The following is a 17,952-nucleotide window of genomic DNA, read 5'->3' on the forward strand; positions in this document are numbered from 1 at the left end:
GATTGTGCTGCTGGATTTTAGCACCTGGATTGCTAAAGGCGACCATCAACTCACACAATGCACACAGAAACACGGGCTGGCTCACCACATGGTCCCTTGGGTCTGCTTTTTGGTTTGCCTTCCCAAGGGTGCCCTCATCCTCTGCTCTTAACAGCAGCAAGCTCCAGGTACGGCTCCCAAAGGCACTGCAGCGTTTGCTCTGCCAAGAGCCACATCCCCACTCATCCCCTTTTGACCGATGCCTGGGCAAGGTGTGGTTTCACCCCGTGCTTCTCTACAGTGCCTCCTGGGTTTGCTGTTGTTGGATCATTTGGTGCTCGCACACCTTGCCAGAGACCTCCCCACCTGCCCTAACATCAGGCACCGAAATGACAGTGCCCAGGGCAGGCTGGGGAGGAGGGCTGTTCCCCTCGAGGCTGCCTCCCTGCTGCTAAAAATAGGGGGAAAATGGGAAAAGAAAGATGAAGGTTGAAAGAATCAAGTCTTTGTCGGATCCCACAGTCTGCTGCCCACTCCCAGTGCCTGCCCTTTCCAAATTACGGGGCAGGCACCCTTTCTCCACCTTCTCCTGTGGAAGAAAACACACATTCCAGGGTGGTTTTTGGTCACTTGAGGCTCATTCTTCCCCATGTCGCAATGGGACGGCAAGAGCTCAAACCAGATGCTTGTTTCCCCCAGATGCTACAGTCATGGCTCCGGTATGCTTTGCAGCAAGTATGCGCAAAGGTTTATCATCCGTCATTCCCCAGGGCCATGGTAAATCAGAGGGTAAGTTGTTCCTTGCATCACCTCCCCTGGGATTTGCTGCACTAAATGAAGACAGACGCAGAATTTCAACACGATCGCAGCCGGGCTGTGTTTGCGCCAGCTGCCGAAGCGGCGAGCTCACGGCTGCCCCTGCCCTGCCACCCTGCCACCCTCCGGGCCCCGTGACAGCTGCTTGCTTCTGTGACACTGCAGAGCATCCTCCCAGGGGGCTGCGAGGCTTGGTCCAGATGCATTTCAAGCAACGCTCTGGCCTGGCTGCAAAATCGTTGTGTAGTTGTTGGGTGTTTGATCAGCTTGTACGAGGCCAAAGCAATTAGAATGAGTATATGAGCATCTCACAATTCTCCTATGCTAAAAAATTAAATAATAATAATAATAATAAAAAAACAAAACAGCAGCACATTTTCATCCCTGAAAAAAGTCAGTGAGCATATCTATTGTTTGGGGGGGGGTATTCCACAGGTTTTATACATGCACAGTGCAGGGCACCAGCTCTCCATCCCCACCCACCCCGATCTCTCCTGGTCACTGCACCAAGCGAGGGTCTGGCCACCCTGTCTGCAAGAGCACACTTACTCTCTGATTTACCACTGACTGTATTTTCCCTGTCCCAGAAACTTCTATCCACACAAAAATCGTGCCATGGGAATGAGCAAGGCGCCAGGCAGGGTCTGTCTGCTCTGCAGCCCACGCAAGGCGAGCATCCGTCGTCGCCACTCGGCACGGCCGTGCTGGCTGCTCGTGCACCACCCACGTGTGCGCCACGTGTTCCACAGGGGCTTGTGCCTGCGCTGAGCTGCATGAGGGTGAACGACCCCAAAAGCTGTCTAACGCTAATGGGGCTGCAATGCAGACAGACCCGAATGTCCAAGCTTTGCATCCCTCCTGCCTAAATTCCACTCTCAGACCCAGACGAGGGATCGGGACAGCAGGGTGTTCCCCCAGCAGGATTCCCAGGGATACTCGGGAATTGCTGTGCCCTAAATGCGCAAAAGATGTCACTGATGAGAGCCGCGTATGCGCGCTGGGGAAAAGAGCTTGTCTTGCCAAAGCTGGGACCATATAATGCGCTCCATCTGCAGCCCAGCCTCCTCAACATCAACAAACACAGTCAGACTTGGGCATGAAGACCCAGAACATTATGTGGTTTCAGCTATGCATACAAAGCCCAAATCAAAACCAGGGAGCACCGCGCTGGCACCAGATCCGTTTGCATTTCCTCTGAACGTGTGAGATGAGGCTAGTGTCCCAGCGAGGGGATGCAACACTTTACCTGCAGCCTCTCACGGGGGCTGCGGGCACCTCGCGCTACTGGGCAGGGCTGGGCAGGGCTCAGCTCCTCGGGATCGGGACTAACGCTGCTTTCTTTTGTCCCCTCTCCGCTCCCGCCTGCTCTTCCCTGCCGGGCACAGAGATCCCCGCCGCTCCCCCCACCACCGCCGCCAGCAGCACAGAGGAGCCTGCAGGTATGTTGCCTCCTCTCCTAAAGCCTCTTCTCTCTGCTTCCGAGGTAAAGGTCTTGAAAACGCATAAAATTAACGGATAAATTCTGTTGCCTGTACTGGGACAAGTGGATACCTTTAATGCCCCAAATATCTGAGCTCTGAAAACACGCGTGCAGCACCCTGAGATGGGAGCTTCTGGGAGCAAGTGGGAGCACGGGGAAGTTGCAGAAAGGTGTTCCCGAGGGGGAGAATCACTGAGCAAATGGGGGTTACTGCATGGGACCGGCCCTTACTGGGAACCAGGGAAGGACTGGAGAGCACCGCTGGCTGATGTACGTAGTGGCTGCACAAGTACAAGAGCGCTAAAGAGGGCAATATAAATCTCAGCTGAGTTTTTCTTGGGGAGGAGGACCGGAGAACAAAAAGATAACAGAATACCTAAGTGTTGCTTACAGTTGCATGTGAGCCTTCCCTTTTTCTATCCAGATCTGTGTGTTTCTTGCGCTAAGCAATCTGAGGTGTGGCAGGTGTGGCCGATGTGTTGCGGCACCGTGTCTCACCACCAGCATTGCAGGTTCTCGGGGTGGGACAGGGCTGTGGTCAGTACAGGGGCACCCTGGGGACACTTTGGCACCTCCCGGTGCGCATCTTCCCATCTCTCCTCCCCTGTCCTTGCCCCACAATCACCCTGTGCAGTGCCATCATTTCATTCACTCCACCTCCACCAGCACCACAGCACTGGTTCCCAGCACCCTCCCCTCCTGATACACACCCCAGGGGGACAGACACCTGCCTCCTCGTGTCACCGAGGGACTTTCCTGTCCCCAGTCCCCTCCATGGACCTGCCTGAGCAGGCGATGACAGGAGGAGCGCAGCAGCTCCTCCTGTCCCGCAGCCTGCAGATTCCTGGGATATTTGGACAGTGCCACGATGGCGAAGGACTCAGGGAGGAAAGGCTGTTTACTTTTGCCTCACCAGTGCAGGAGGCTTCATAAATTAAAGCTTTTGCACTAAAAGTGATGGACGTCACCTGAAGTTGAACTCCAAGCCCTGTGGCTGGGCTTTTCCCACCAGCTGTGCTGGCAGCGTGCTCAGGAGCAATGCCCAGGACGGGAAACCAGGCAGCAAAGGGACAAGGTCTTCAAACCCCAGTGCCAAGGGAAGGGGAACTCCGGGGTTTTCTGTACTGCTGACTTAAAGCCAACCTCTGGGGCTGTAAACACAATAGCAGCGATTACAGTATCTTCTCTTAGGCGGGTATGAGCAAGAAATATCTCGTGGCATTGAGTTTGTGCCTTTTGCTTTGTGTGTGCTTCCTAAAGTGTCTCCACCGACCTGCAGTGCTGAGCGGAGCATGAGGCCGCGCACCAGAACTCTGCCTAGGGAGCATGCTTCGAGCTGGGGGTCTGGTGATGAGCCCCTTTGCTGCTTTGCTTATTAATTAGGTGCCAACGTGCAATGTGAGGTTCGGCGAGTCCATCGCAGCCTAGTGTTGGGCTATTAGCAATAGGGGCTGTCCCACCTTACCCGAATTCAAGCAGCAGTGGGTCTTCTCTTCCTTAAAGCACCATCTCCCAACACCAACCGAGGTTACCCTCTCCTACCAACATAAGTCATCTTCCTCAACTCCTCAGGAGCTTAATTATGAGCCACAGAGCATCTCACCATCTTCCAGCCCCAGTGAGCTCCTCCCCCAGACCCATTTTACAGGCAGGGATTTACAGGCGGGCAGAGCACATCAGGTGCTGGTTTGAGGATCAGCAGGACCCCCCAGAGGAACGTGCCCATCACACTGCTGTATGCACGCTGCAGGAGAGACCCGACCCCAACCGGTCCCACCCGCAGCACCAGGAGGGTGGGAGCAGAGCAGGCTCTGAAGGGTTTGCTCGGTCCTGCCAGGGCGAGCTCTGCTCCATCATGTCATCGCGTTCAGCTGAGCCTCTCCTGCCCGATTCGCCTCCCCACCCTAGGGGATGGAAATTGGCATCACCATTTCCGACCCGAACGTGTTGAGAAAGGAGCCAGGCAGTCCGCAGCCCTTGTCGCCCTGCTGGGCAGCGCATTAAATCCAAGCAGTGCTTAAAAACAAAAGCTCATCAGATGAAATGCTGCATTTCTCACTGCCCAGCAAGGATTGCCGACTGAATGTTCCTTATCCTGGTCTGGGAACGCAGAGATTTTGTTCTCCACTCCAGGAGCCGCATGTTCATCCCCCCGCAGCCTCCCAAACCTGCTCAGCTCCCAGCCTGCCGCAGGGGTAGTGGGGCATCCCCCTCGGACCCTAACACCAGCACTTTGCTGTAGGATCTGCCAACAAACACAGGCATTGGGCAGCCCAGGAGAGGCAGCCAGGGCTTCTCACAGCCCCTTCTGCAGGGACAGCGGCTGCTGGGGCGAGTCCCTGAGCGCACAGAGCCACGCTGTGGTTCCGTCACCGCAGCCAGGAACGGAGCCAGCCCCATCATCGCAGTGGCGATGCTCCCTCGGGTCCCTGCCAGCCTCAGGGCTGGTGCCGCGAGGGGACACTTGTGCAGCGTCCCTGAGCTCGAGCTGGCCACAGAGATCCCCAGCATCTGTTTGCTCCTGGTGGGAGCGCGGTCATCTGGGCATGGTCCTACCCAGGGGCTTTCAGAGGGGGTCCTTGGTCTTTTCCCTGCCTGTCCTGTGTCCTCTCGCACCTTCCCCAGCCGTGACCGTGAGCAGGGCGAACACAAGGAGCCTGCATTCTCAGTGCCCTCAAGCAGGACAAGGCAGTACGTGACCAGTTTCAGGCTGAACATGGACACTTTCGGCATCACCCAGCTGCCAGCATCCTGCCGAAACCCCTGGTGGTTCCTCCTCTAACCTGTGGTGTGGGAGCAAAAGGTGGACATGCAGGGAGGATGCAGAGGGAGGCTCTGGGTGCAGCCCCTTTGTTTCCCCTGCTGGTAGCTGAGCGCGATGGGAAGTATCTTCCCCGCTGGGAGCCGAGGCAGCGTCCCACTGATCTGAGGCAATGCAGGGGGAGTTTTAAAAGAGCACGGATGAAAGCTGGCTGGGGAACAGGGGGTGGAAGCATTGACTTTTGGGGGGGGGGGGGGGGGGTCCTGCCTGGTTCCGCTTAGCCCCGAGGGGTCCCAATCAATTTAGGGAAACTGTCCAAAAGGGCCTTGTTTAGATGAAATGCAGCCATGCTCTGCCGTGCCGGGGCTCGGAGGATGAGGAGGGGCTGCTGCGGGAAGATCTTCCTCCCTGCCCTCTGCTGCCGGTCCCACTCCGAGATGTAGAAAGGGTGAAAAAATAATGGGGGGGAAGGTTTACAAACCTGCCAGTCAGTCGCTGTCTTATCTGAATCTAATCCAGATTGGCTTGGAAATGATTACCTTAGGTGGATGATTTCAGCGAGGGAGTTTAAATAAAACCAGGTGATTGGATCGATGCAGCTCTGCACAGCTTTCCCCTGGAAATCGGCCTCCGCAGTTTCAAAACCAGAGCTGGATTTTCCAAAAGCGGTTGGGGCTCCAGGTGGTGTCCGGGCGCTCGTGTTCCTGGCCGGTGGGGCCGGGGCGGGATGCTCGTGCAGAAGGGAGGTGGGCAGCCAGGCGCCTGCTCTGGAACAAGCTGAAATAGTCTGAACAACAACAACAACAACAACAACAACAAAGAAAAAAAGAAAAAAAGAAAAACCCACCAACAAATCCCGCCGGCTGTCCGAGCCTTTCAAGGCTGTTCCTGCTTCTCTGGCTCTCTTGGAAAAAACACATGCAAAGGTTATGGCTTCGGGCCGGGAAAATAGAAACTTTATAGGAAATAGTAGAAAACATTGACTTGAAAGCATTTGTTCCCCAGGGGAACTCGCTGTGTGCCTTGCATGGCTGGGACCCGCCAGCAACCACACCATGTCCCAGCTTTGGGAGCATCCCAGGTGCCTCCAACCCCTTCCCATGGCTTTTCCGTATTTACACACTTGGGCTTTGGGGTGAAATCCCCAACTTTTAGCCAGTCTTGCTGCCACCAGCACTCTCATCACCGCAGCAAATCTCCACCAGGTGCTCCCTGGGGATAACTCACGCCATTTGCTGTGAATTTGACTTTCAGGGCTCAGCCTGCTGGGAGCCACCCCGTTTCCAGCCTCCCGGTCAGTTTGTACCCATCCGTCCCCATGGGAACGTGGTCTTTTTGGTCCAACATCTCCATCCCAAGCGGAGGCTGTGGACCACCGACCCCTGCTCACGGTCACATAAACACTGCCATCGTCCCTGCGGCAACAGATTCAGGGGAAAAGTGATATTAGGAAAGGATTAAATGTACCACAGCTCCTTCTAATGAGCTGCAGCAGCTGGAAAGAAGGAGTCAAGGCCCCGTGAGCTGCCAGCTGCCTCCACTACATCTGCAAGGCGCACTCAGGACGGGCCAGCATGCAGCCACACCACAGACATCACACAAAGCCCCTGGGCAGGAGGGGGCACAGGGCCAAGGTGCTGTTCCTGGCCCCTTCTCCAGCACTTGTCCCCATGGCCAGACTGGCCCCAGCCCCATGAGAAGCTGGTAAAGCTCTCCTGGTGCTGGACCCCCAGGGGCAAACACAGCAGGTGCCATTGATGTTGTCCATGAGCACCAGCTCCTTGCTCTCTGCTTGGCCTTGGCACGGCTTTTGGGGGGGCTGGAGGAAGCAACTCCCACCCCTTGCTGAAGTTTGCATCTGCCCTGCCTTGCTGCAGAATCTGGAATTGTGCGTTTTGCCTTTTTGGAGGCCCCAAATCCTTGCAGTTTACATCAAACCCTTCCCAAACCTCAGCTCACCACCCCTGGGTAGTCACTCCAGCAGGTCTCAGTGTCTGCTGCGAGCTCCAGCACGTGGCCATGTCCCCTTCAAGTCATCTCCCCCAGTCCCTGGGGACTCGCTGGGTTCTTGGCCCAGAAGGTGCCACCCCGGCAGGGCAGCCAGGCTGCCACGGCCCCTGTACAGTGCCAGGAGGGGGGCTCTGGGCTGGGAAGCAGGAGCGCAGGCTCCTGCCAGAGGCTGGCTCTTGGCAGGTCTCCTTTATCGGAGGCAAACAGAAGGAAAACAAAACCACCCTAATGCAGCGCCTTGCAAATGCAGTGTGAAAGGCTCTGGCTGAAGATTGATGGGCTCGCACATCTGGAGAAGATCAGCAGAGCAAGGGACCGGCCGGAGCAGGGCACGGGGCTCAGGAGACAAAATGCTCATTTTGGTTGCCCTGGTGTAAATCTGGCCTCAGTCTGGGGGGGCTCCACCTTTGTAGCAGTCCAAATGAGTAATTAATTCAGCCCTGCGTGGGTATTCTCTTGCTTGTCTTGGGCTGTAAGCAAGGTGATGGATTGACTGTGTGATTGATTGACTGCTGGATCGGCTGCAGCATCCAGCGCCTTGCTGAAAAGAGGTTTCTCATGGAGATCCGCAGTGAATGGCCATGAGCACAATGAGGGGCGAGGGGCTTCCAGGGAAGAAACTTCTGGTCACTTCAAAATATTTCTGAATGTGTGTGAACAGAAAAGCAACTGCTGAAATGCAGAGAAGCTTCGTGCACAACTGCATGGTACTCCTACAGCTCCACCACAGCGCTTCCTGCATCCCTGCATCCCAGCATCCCAACATCCTGCATCCTGACATCCCTCTATAGCCTCATCCTTCCTTCCCCATGTCCCTGCACCCCCACATCCCCAGCTCTGGGACCCTGCCACCTCAGGGACCGTCCTCCTGACCCAGGGCAGGACCTGGGTCCCCACAAGGGCTAGACATTTTGGCCAAGCCTTGAGCTTCAGAGCAGGGACTTGTAAGCTCAGCACGAAACACATCTAAATTAATAATATTTTTGAAGTGAAACGAACTGTGTCTCTCCCCTTCCTGAGACATTTCCAGCAGCTCCCCTTTGGTGAAGCAAATTTCTTGTCCCCAGCTCTGGCTCCTCATTGCCACATCCCCCAGAGCAAAGCCTGCTCTGTCCCAGCTCTGGTGACATGGTGACACCCTGCCCCGCACAGCACCCACCCAGCCAGGGAGCTGCCATCAGGCTGGGAATTTATAGGGTGGCCGATGCTTCCGAGGACAGACAGTTTCCTATTAATGCCTTCAATCATCTCGGCCGCAGCTCTCGGCGGGGCTGTGCCGGTGGGGTGGTGACCCTGGAGTTTGTCAGCGGCGGAGGCAGGGGCGGAGGGAGGCACTCTGCAGCGGGGACAGAGCATCCCCTGCACAGCCTGGGGCTCGCACCAGTTGCTCCGGGGTGCTGCCAGCCCCAGCTGTGGCTGCTTGCAGGAGAGGAGGCTGTACGGGCAGGTGTGCCATCTCAAAATGCCCCAAAAGGGCTCGGGACTGTTCCTTCCCATCCCAAAACGGGTGGCAGGCAGCTGAAGAAGCAGGGAGCAAACCATCCCCAGCCCGTGGAGGGGGTCCTGGGGCAGTACCATGCACGGACCCATGGGCGCTGGACCCGTGGTGGAGCTGGGAACAGGGCTGTGGGTGCTGCAAAGCGCCCGGTCCCTGCTTTCCCCCCTGGCTGCTCCAGGCGAGAGGCTTTAATCTAATTACATGCTTTATTTGCGCCAATTTGTTTTCCAATCAATCTTGTTCAGCCAGAAGAAAGGAGGCTTCTGTGGGCTCATTTGCACCTTCTTGTTCCAAGGGAGAGGCTGGGCAGTTATCCTTGCCGGGAGCGCCTGCGGGCCGCACATCCCACTCCCCCTGTGCGGGGCTGCCCTGCCCGCTGCACAGGCGCATTCGGCCCCAGCACGGTGCACGGATGCATCCCCAGCCCGATCAAGGAGCAGCCTGGCTTGTAAAAAGAGGCTGCTTTGTGGGGATGGATCCTTCACAGCCAGGGACACGCTGGTGGCCCTGGCTGGGGTGTGCAGCACTGGGCAGGCCGGGATGTGGGGTAGGTTTCGGGTCACTCCTGCCTGTCGGTCCCAAGTTGTTCGGGGGCTCTGCTGTAGTGTAGACTTAGCACTTCTGTTGCCAGAGGTTTCAATAGGGTGCAGAGAAAGAAAAACATGGCTATCCTGGACAGCTCAGCACATTTTTCCTGCCTGTCTGGGGCTGGCGCAGCTCCCTGTTGTGGTGCTGTGCTCATTATGGGGCAGGGACGGCCCCAGCACCCCGCACACGTGTGATGGTGCAAAGGGTTCCTGAGACCACTTTGGGGACCAGGAGGTGCTGCTGTGCCCACACAGGTGCCTCTGCCCTTGCCCACAGAGCAGACTGGTCACAGACACCCCCCAAGCCCCCATCTTCAGCCCGAGCCCCTCTGCCACTCCCCTCGGTGCCCTCCAGCCCCTGCTGACTGCAGGTGCTGCAGTTGTTGCCAGAAGAGCTACGGGATTAAATGTAATCCTGTGCTTGAGGCGTGCTTCGTGCAGACCCCTTGGGGCAGGCTCGAGCCCTTGAGGTCCCTGTGCACAGGCTGAGGGGGATTTGGGGCCTGGGGACCACTTCCCAGGCCATGCAATGTGTGCGATGTGAGCAGCCCAGTCCCGGCTCATCTGAGTCTTGCAAACCTCTGGGAGCTGCTAGGGCAAGGAGCACCGCTGGGGAGGTGGCCAGGGACACCAGCGAGGGACCCCAGCTGTCCCCTGCCAGCCTCAAAATGAAGAGCACTCGCTGGCGGGCTGCATTCACAAGGGCATCCTCAGCAGGGTCATCGCCAGGTGGGGGACAAAGAGCCACCTTGGTGACAACAGAGTCCCCTGCTTTGGTCCATGGCCACACTAGGAGAGCAGCAGAGCGCAGGAGAGGCGATTCCAATGCTAAAGCACCCAGGAGGGGTTCTCTGCCTGAAGTCTGCTTTTACTTTAAAGAAGGCAGCTCTGAGACAAAGACTCCAAGTGCAGTCCGGCCCATGTTAAATTACAGCATCCATCCCAGTTACAGACCGTGGGATCCACTCAGGGAACCCCCTGCCACCCGTTGCACAGGGAAGAGCCCATGCGTGCTCCTCTGCAAGGAGAGGGTTCCTCCGGAGCCTCCCCTCCCTCAGGACACGTGGTCAAAGGCCAGGAGCTCAAAGCTGGTTCGGAGCCAGCGTGTTTGGCCGGCAGAACTGGCACTCTCCGCAACGACTCTAACAGCCGCTCACCGAGACTGATGGAGGAGATGTTAAAATAATTATTTGGGATGGAAGCAATGGGCAGCTTCAAAGCTGGAGGAAGTGAACCAGGATTTCATGGTCATTCAGGGAAATGTCCAGGAGTCTGGGAGCCAAAGGCACCGAAAACACTCAGCACCAGCCCCAGCACAGCATCACCATCTCCTGTCCTGCCGCTGGCCGGTCTTGGATTGCACTTCATCACCTGGGAGCTCCGGAGTTCCTACAGCCCAGCTTCCACCAGCCTTGGGGATGGTGTGAGATGGCTCGTAGAAATGTTTTCCTCCCTTCGGGCACCCCAAGCACCCTCCTGAGCCCACGTCCAGCCAAGGAGCAGGGACGATGCCTCTGCCCCTGCCCAGAGGCTGGCTCCCCGCTCACACGCTGCTGCTCAGCAAGCTCATCCTCCAGCTGAAGCTGCTGCCTGCAAGCAGGGCCAGAGATTAATTTCTGCAGGCCGAGGAGCTGGCGGGAGCCCTTGGCGATGGCAGTGCAAAGCCCTGCAGACCTGCTGAGTGGCCAGGCGTCCCATGGGAGCACGGTACAGAGCAGTGCTTTGGAGCACCTGAAGAGTTTTGTGGGTGCTGGGTGGGCTCAGGAAACATCTTGACGCAGACAGTAGCAAGGCTTTGCTCGAGGTCGTCATCGACTCTGGGCATGGACCACATCCGAGTGCTGGGGTTCCCCGACCCCCAGGGTGCGTCTTCAGCTGCCAGAGCCCACAGAGCCGTGGCAGCGAGCCATCCGCCTCCGTCCCCTGGGCAGGGAGGGTTTTACGTCCATCCCTGGGTGTGGATTTTAGTGCGGAGATGACAGTCGCGTCCCTCAAGTGTGGGTAGAGACCCTCCAGCCTCAAGGGCTGGTCGAAAAGAGGAGGAAGCAGCAGTGCAAGTGCTGGGCTGCAGGTCTGGAGCATCTGCGGAGGGGAATTTTAATTCTGCACCAGAGCTGGTCTTTCCAAGCACGGGTTGACCTGGAGGAAGCAAGGACCAGGATGTGGCCACATTCCCCGTGGTCACTGCCACCAGCAGCCCCAGTGCAAGGGGCAGCTCAGGCACTGCTCCTCACAGGGGTGCTGCAGTGCCCCAGCATCACCCAGCGGAAGATTTCTGGCCAATTTCTGCTGGTCTCCAAATTTCCCAGCCCTGCTCTGTCCCACGATGGGCTCCCAGATTTGGGATTTGACATATGGACCCACACCATCATTTTGAAGCTAGGTCACAGCACACTCTCTCTCACATCCCACCTGGTGCAAAGAGGACACGGGGACACCGCGAGCCTGCCCCAGAGCCCCAGCAAGACCCGCGGCCCCTCGGGAGTGTGCAGAAGGGGGACAAGTGTCCCTCCTAAGCCACGGAAATGTCACAGCCAGGCTGTCAAGGCTGGGGATTCCCTCCTGAGCCACAACACCTCCACGCTGGACGTCAGCCCGCAAAGGTATTTAGGGCCCTACCTGGGGGAAATCAATCGGAATTTAGCGTATAAATTGGGATTAGAAATCCAAATCCCCTGGGGGATCGAAGCCTTATATCTGCGTTTCGAGTTAGGTACCCGGGCCAAGAAATGTGGCTTTAATCGCTCTATCATGTCAGAACCAAGGGGCCTTTCATTTCCGTTCCCGACATGTGGCTTTCACAGAGGCTTAGCGATCGGTTGGGAACTGCAAGCGCAGCAAGTTGCAGCCCCACGCGGCTGCTCCTGGGGCAGGCAGCGTCGAGCCCCAGCGCCTTCGTCCCACCCGGCCCCAGGGGCAGCCAGTGGGCCCGGACCCGATCAGGGGCTGTGCGATAGCAGGGGGCAAGCAGGACCCCAGTGCTGGGCTCTTCCACAGCTTTCAGTCTCGTGTAAACAGCCCCAGCCCTGCACCACTAAAGCAATCCCCTCAAAATGAAGAAAATTTAAAAAAATAAAATAAATGTAACTTAAAAAAAAAGAATTAAGCAAAATGAAGGTGTTTAGCTGTGAAACCTCTTTGCTCAGCCAGAGAATTAGTTATATCAAGGGGATGGGCCGAGCTGCAAAGCTGCTGAACGCTCTGCTGACACGTTTTACTAAGCTGCCACGGACACGAAACAGCCGCCCGCCACCTGCTCCCGGCCCTCACGAGCAGCCTGCAGCCACTTTCCCCGCTTGTTATTTATCTGCGAAACTCAGAAAGTTTGGGCTTCCTCGCTGGGAGGTGCCTGGTTGTTCCCAGCCCTGGGGACCCAGCAGGGCAGTGCAGGATGCAACCCCTGCAGTTTGCGGTGCTTTGGGAGCGGCAGCACCGCTCGGCAGTGCAGGAAAAGCATCGCTCGGTGGGAGAAACACCACAGGGTGTGGGAGGGCTGTGTCCTCCTCTGCTAAGCCTCTGGGTCTCTCTGGTTTTGGTTGCAAAAATTTGGAGCTGGAATAGGAAAGCCACATGACGCAATCTTCAGTTTTTGAAAAAACGTATATATAATCAAGAATTAAATGTAGAAGAGAGGTGCTTTGGTTCCCAAAGTCACTGCCGAAGCATTTATATCTGGCTGTGCGTTGCGTTTGCATCGCTAAAACAGGGTTTTGCACAGAAGTACTTGTGCCGTGCAGGAAGGAGAGGACTGGGAGCAGGAGGGTGCCTGGATCACAGTGCGCCAGTTCTCCCGCACCAAGGTGCTGGGGCTGTCCCAGTCCCCCAGACACAGGTTAGGAGGGACTTGGAGAGGCATCGGGGTCCCAGAAAAGCCCTGGGACTCTGTAGGCTTGAAGCAGGGAAGGATTCGGGGACAAGTCCTGCAGGAGTCTCGTGTAACAAGTGCATCCCACGTACTGGTGCATGGGTTGCCACAGGAGCACGTGCAGCCCTCCAGCCACAGGCACATCACGCCTCTCCTCCCCTCGTAGCAGCCCCCCCTGCCCCAGCCTCTGCTGTCCCCTTCCACCAGGGGACCAGCAGCTCTGCCAGCAGGTCCCCAGCTGCCGAGATGTCCCCTGATGGCAACAGCAAGTCTTGGCCAGGGGCTAGGACGGGATGACCTGCAGCACCCCCTCCATGCACCCACCCTGAGCAAGCAGTGAGCATGCAGTATCACCCCCACCTGCAGCACTGCTGGGGACACAAACTGGAGGCTTCACTTAAATGTTCAGTTTGGTCCCAGAGAGGCCCTGGGGAGCTGCACATGGCCCAGGAGGCAGGAGCAGCTCCCACGGGGAGGCAATGAAGCGGGACAGATCCCCGACCCTAGGGGAGTCACGCTGATCTACACCAGCTGGCTCTGGCCACAGCAAGCTCAATTTAAAGCAGCCTGTGGGGTTGGGTGAAGGGGAAGGAGAAAGGCAGAGCAGGGCTGGTGCCAGCAAGAGCACGTTCAGGGCTCTGCTGGCACTGGGTGGTTTCACCCATTTTGGGGAGGTGTTGTGTGGGTCTGCATCCCTGGACAGAGTGGGAATATTGTGGTGGGAGCACACAGATGGGGGAGCTCAGGTGTGGCTGGGGATGCCTCCATGGGAAGAGGCTGCTGAAAAGGTTTGGGGTTGTTCAGCTCCTGGCCGCTGTCCCTGCCCTGGTCCCTCTCTCTGCAGAGCTGTACTGTGCTGTCCCCTTCTGCGATGCAGCAGGAGGGACGAATGTTTATAGAGCCGCACCATATCTGTGCCTGAGGAGAATCAGGCTCTTGTCCTTGTGATTACCATGGCCACGATGCTCCGACAGCACTGGCTGCCCTGCGAAGCTGCCCTGTGGCCAGTCACCTATCCGTCCCCGCTCAGCCTGCAAGGGAAAGGCTCACGGGTTGTTAGGCTGTGGCACTCACATTTATTTCCTTTATTGTCTTTTTTTTTTTTATGTTTATGGCTGGGGGCACCTTGCCAGTGAGCTGGGTCAGGAACAGTTCTGTTCCCTGGGCCCGGTGACACCAGGCAGCCATGGCCCACAGCAGCACCCTGACAGGCAGGCATGGCTAGGGCCTTGTTAGCAAATCCCCAACCCCTCAGCTGCGGTGTTGATGAAATACCCATTCCGTATCTTATGCAATAGCCAATATCCATGTATATCACTGAGAAGTGCTACAGCTGCTACAGCCGTGCTGCCACCTCCGGCTCCGTGCCTCAGCTTCCCCTCCCAGCCTGTTTCATATCAGCTCTTGGACCTGCCTCTTGCTTGTGCTCCTGCAGGACAGGAGGAATGGGGCCCTGAGCTCTGCTGGGCCTGGGTGCGTGCAGCCCGGTGTGACACAGCCGTGCTGTGGGGGGCACACAGGGGGACACTGCACGGCTCCTCCCTGGGGCTGCGGATGGCGGCCTGCTGGAGGACAGCCTTGGGGAGCTCAGGGCGTTGTATGGGCCTGGTTCTGCTACAGCTGACATGGTGTGGGGCACAGTGGGTATGTCCTGCACCCACTGCCCATGGGGTGCCAGCCCTGCCCCACTGACAGCACCTGTCCTGCTCACCGAGCCTTGGGGCTGCTTGGTGGCATCTCAGCAGGGTCCCACGCCACATGCAGTGGCAGTGGAGAAGCCACATGTAGTCAGGAGAGGTGGAGGCACCCGAGCACCATTGCTGTCCCACTGGGGCCAATGTGTCCCATTTTCCCCTGACCATAGGCTTTGCCCTAGTGCTGGGGACCTGCCTGCAGCACCCATGGGTGGCCAGGAGCCACGGGTTGCACACAGACAGCACGTCCACTGGCCAGCCATGATGCTGGGGCCTACTCTGTCATGTCACATCCCCTCTCACCACGCCATCGCCAGGCCACGGTGCCACTGGGTCATCACCACCGCGATGCTGCCCAACCTCGCCCCGTGCCAAGCAGTGCCCCGGGGGTCCCTGTGCCTCCGTGGCCGCGTGGCCCAGATCCAGGCCGCGGTGCCAGCTCCCGCCGGGCCGCCCGCGCGCAGCCATCGTGTCACAGCGGTGGGGCCCATTGGGAGCAGAGTGTTCCTACTGGGGCATTTTATTTGCACACTTCACTAGAGTGGACACCAAAGGGCTTTGCTAATGCTTCATGGGCTGCTAATTTCCTCTCTGACCCGCATTGTCAGAGGGTGACCCCAGCCCGAATCTCTCGGCAATGAATGCCAAAGGCTGACACCGGCCTGGGTTAGGGGTGACAATGGGGCCTCTGTGGGCTCCGGGCAGGCTCCGGCACGGAGCTGGAGAACAGGGGGAATTTGTGTGGCTCTCAAAAGCCCTGGGTGGCACAATAAGGGAGGCCCCAGGGTCTCCCAGGAAGACAGAGGCGGCCGGGGAAGCCGGGCTGGGGGAGGCGCGGAGGACGCTGCCTTTGTGAGCAGCTTTCTTTAGAAAGGAAGGGTTTTCTCAAAGCCCCCTTAGACAACCCAACGGGGGCCTGGCAGATGGATATCACAGGCACGCTGCACATTCACCGCAGGCTGCGGCTTTGAGCCACCCCCCCCCCCTTCTCTCCCCCAGCCTTTTCTTCATTTTAAGGCTAATTTGTTTTGTTAATGTTTTCTTGCCCTCCCCCTCTCTCCTGCAGACTGTGACTCATACTGCAAAGCCTCCAAGGGGAAGCTGAAGATCAACATGAAGAAGTACTGCAAGAAAGACTATGGTGAGTTGCCCTCGCCGAGCACTTGTGTACCCGTCCCGGCCCCTTCCCGGGCTGTGGCACTTTGGGGTTTGCCTCTGGTTGGGTCTGGAGACGAAGCCCTGGCTGGGAGCGCTCAGCGGAGCAGTGCCTTGCATGTGAAACCCTTGGCCCCACACAGGTGTTGGGACAGCCCCAAGCCACAGGCCAGGCATCTTCACCCCCAGGTGTCTGCAGGGCTACGGCGATGCCCAGCCCTGTTCTCCTGGCTCATTGCCAGTGGGGTCGGGCCCAAGTGCTCACCGGTGGCTCCATGGAGGAGGTGGTCAGGGTGTCCCCGGGCAGATGACCCCTCCCCATCCCCAGCACTGGAAACGGGGCCCACCTGGAAAAATCGGAGAAGAGGAATATATGCTATATATATATATACATGTGTATGTAAGTGTGGGTGTGCAGCTATCCCTATAGATATTATTTTCCCCAAGCTACAATGCAAAAAGCCCCACCTATCAGCATCACAGAGCCCTGCCGTGCAGGTTCCTTTTCGCTCCCCAGGCATGCTCACGGCAGCAGCTCGGCATGCAGGGGGAGCGGTGGTGCCAGCAGAACAAATTCCCTTTCATCGGCCTCCATACGCCTTCCTTGGGCGAGCCCCTGCCCTCAGGAATGCCCCGGAGGCTCCCCAAGAACTGGGGCAAGACACTGGGCTTGGAGGCAAATATCTGAATCCCGTGCTAGGAGTGATGCTCAGCACCACTCTGTTACAGGCATTGGGTTGCTCACAGGTGGATTCTCTGCTGGCTGATAGGCAAAACCATGTTTCCCACACGTGGCACTGGCACTATTTTATTTCCTCACCCAGCTTCTCCAGTGTCCTGTAGGGGCTGAGCTTACACTGGTGTGTTTGCAGCCATTTGGCTGGAGGACATTTGCAGGGAGTGAGTCTGTCTTTGCTGGGCTGATTCAAATAAGCCACGGGTGTTTGGATGAGGAAAAGAGGTAAATGCATCGAACTGGAGCCACATTTCCCACCCGAGCTGTGTTGGCTCTCCTCTGCTTGGGTGAAAGGTTGTGATGGTTTTGTTTGTGGCTGTAAGGTGGGCTCTGGGCTTCAGCAGCCCCATGAGACCTGGGGAGAGGAAGGCATCTCAGGAGCCTATATGGGTTATGAGAAAACCCACAGAGCAGTGCATAGGAAGAAGAGTGCTGGAAAGGGGCTTTCTGGTGTCTGTTATCAAGCAGCAATGCTGCTTCAGAAGGAAAAATGGACAAAGCTGCCTGCCTGGGGGAGTGGGTGCAAGGTGGGGACACTGGGATGATCCCAAACAGGAGATGGCCACAACAGATTCACTTTTTCCAGAGCAGAGAGCAAAGCTGCAGTCTGGCCAGGGAGGGGATGTGTGATGCTGCAGGGTAGGTGATGCCACAGGATAAATAATCCTGCAGGATAGGTGATGCCATGGGATAAACAATGGTACGGGATAAGCAATGCTGCAGGTTAGGCAATGCTATGGGATGACTGATGTTACGGGATGATTGATGCTATGGGATAAGCGATGTTGCAGGATAAATGATGCCATGGGATAAGCGATGCTCTGGAATAAGAGACGCTACAGGATGAGCAATGCTGCAGGGTAGGCAATGCTAGGGGATAAGAGATGCTATGGGCTAAGCGATGCCGTGGGATAAGCGATGCTATGGGACAATCGATGCTGCAGGATAAGTGATGCTATGGGATAAGCAGTGCTTCAGGGTACGCAATGGTATGGGATGACTGATGCTATGGGATAAGCGATGCCGTGGGATGTGTGATGCTGCAGGATAAGTGATGCTGCGGCACAGCCCCTGTGCTGTGCCTGTAGCCATGCCTTTGGCAGAGCCAGGAGGGAAGAAAGGGTTGAAAAGGTGCACAAGGGGGGATAATAAAGACTTTCTGACTGACACCCCAGCAGGAAGCCAATTAGGAGGCTCTTTTCCTCACCGTTACGCCAGCGTCGCCACGCTGAATGTCCTAAAAGGCCCTAATTAGCTTGAACAGAGTTACTTCTCCCTCAGGCTCAATCGGGAAGCTATCATCCGCCCCGAGCTCCTCAATGGGGCTTTTTAGCTCCCTCGTTCATTCAGGGATTCAAAGGGGATATTTTC

General features: G+C 57.1%; 1 protein-coding gene across 2 annotated transcripts in view; it reads left to right on the forward strand.

Moving 5' to 3' along the window:
* Window positions 1-17,952, forward strand: part of NTN1 (netrin 1) — a gene marked incomplete at its 5' end in the record, with an annotated part of 86,238 nt that overhangs the window by 59,722 nt on the left and 8,564 nt on the right. For both annotated transcript variants that reach the window (XM_083804881.1, XM_083804880.1), the window contains 2 exons: window positions 2,181-2,234; window positions 15,757-15,831. In XM_083804881.1, the coding sequence (XP_083661007.1) occupies window positions 2,181-2,234; window positions 15,757-15,831 (129 nt within the window). The remainder of the gene's footprint in view (window positions 1-2,180; window positions 2,235-15,756; window positions 15,832-17,952) is intronic.

Source organism: Anser anser (genome assembly GCF_964211835.1).
Source record: "Anser anser genome assembly, chromosome: 19".
NCBI classification, from domain to species: Eukaryota; Metazoa; Chordata; class Aves; order Anseriformes; family Anatidae; genus Anser; species Anser anser.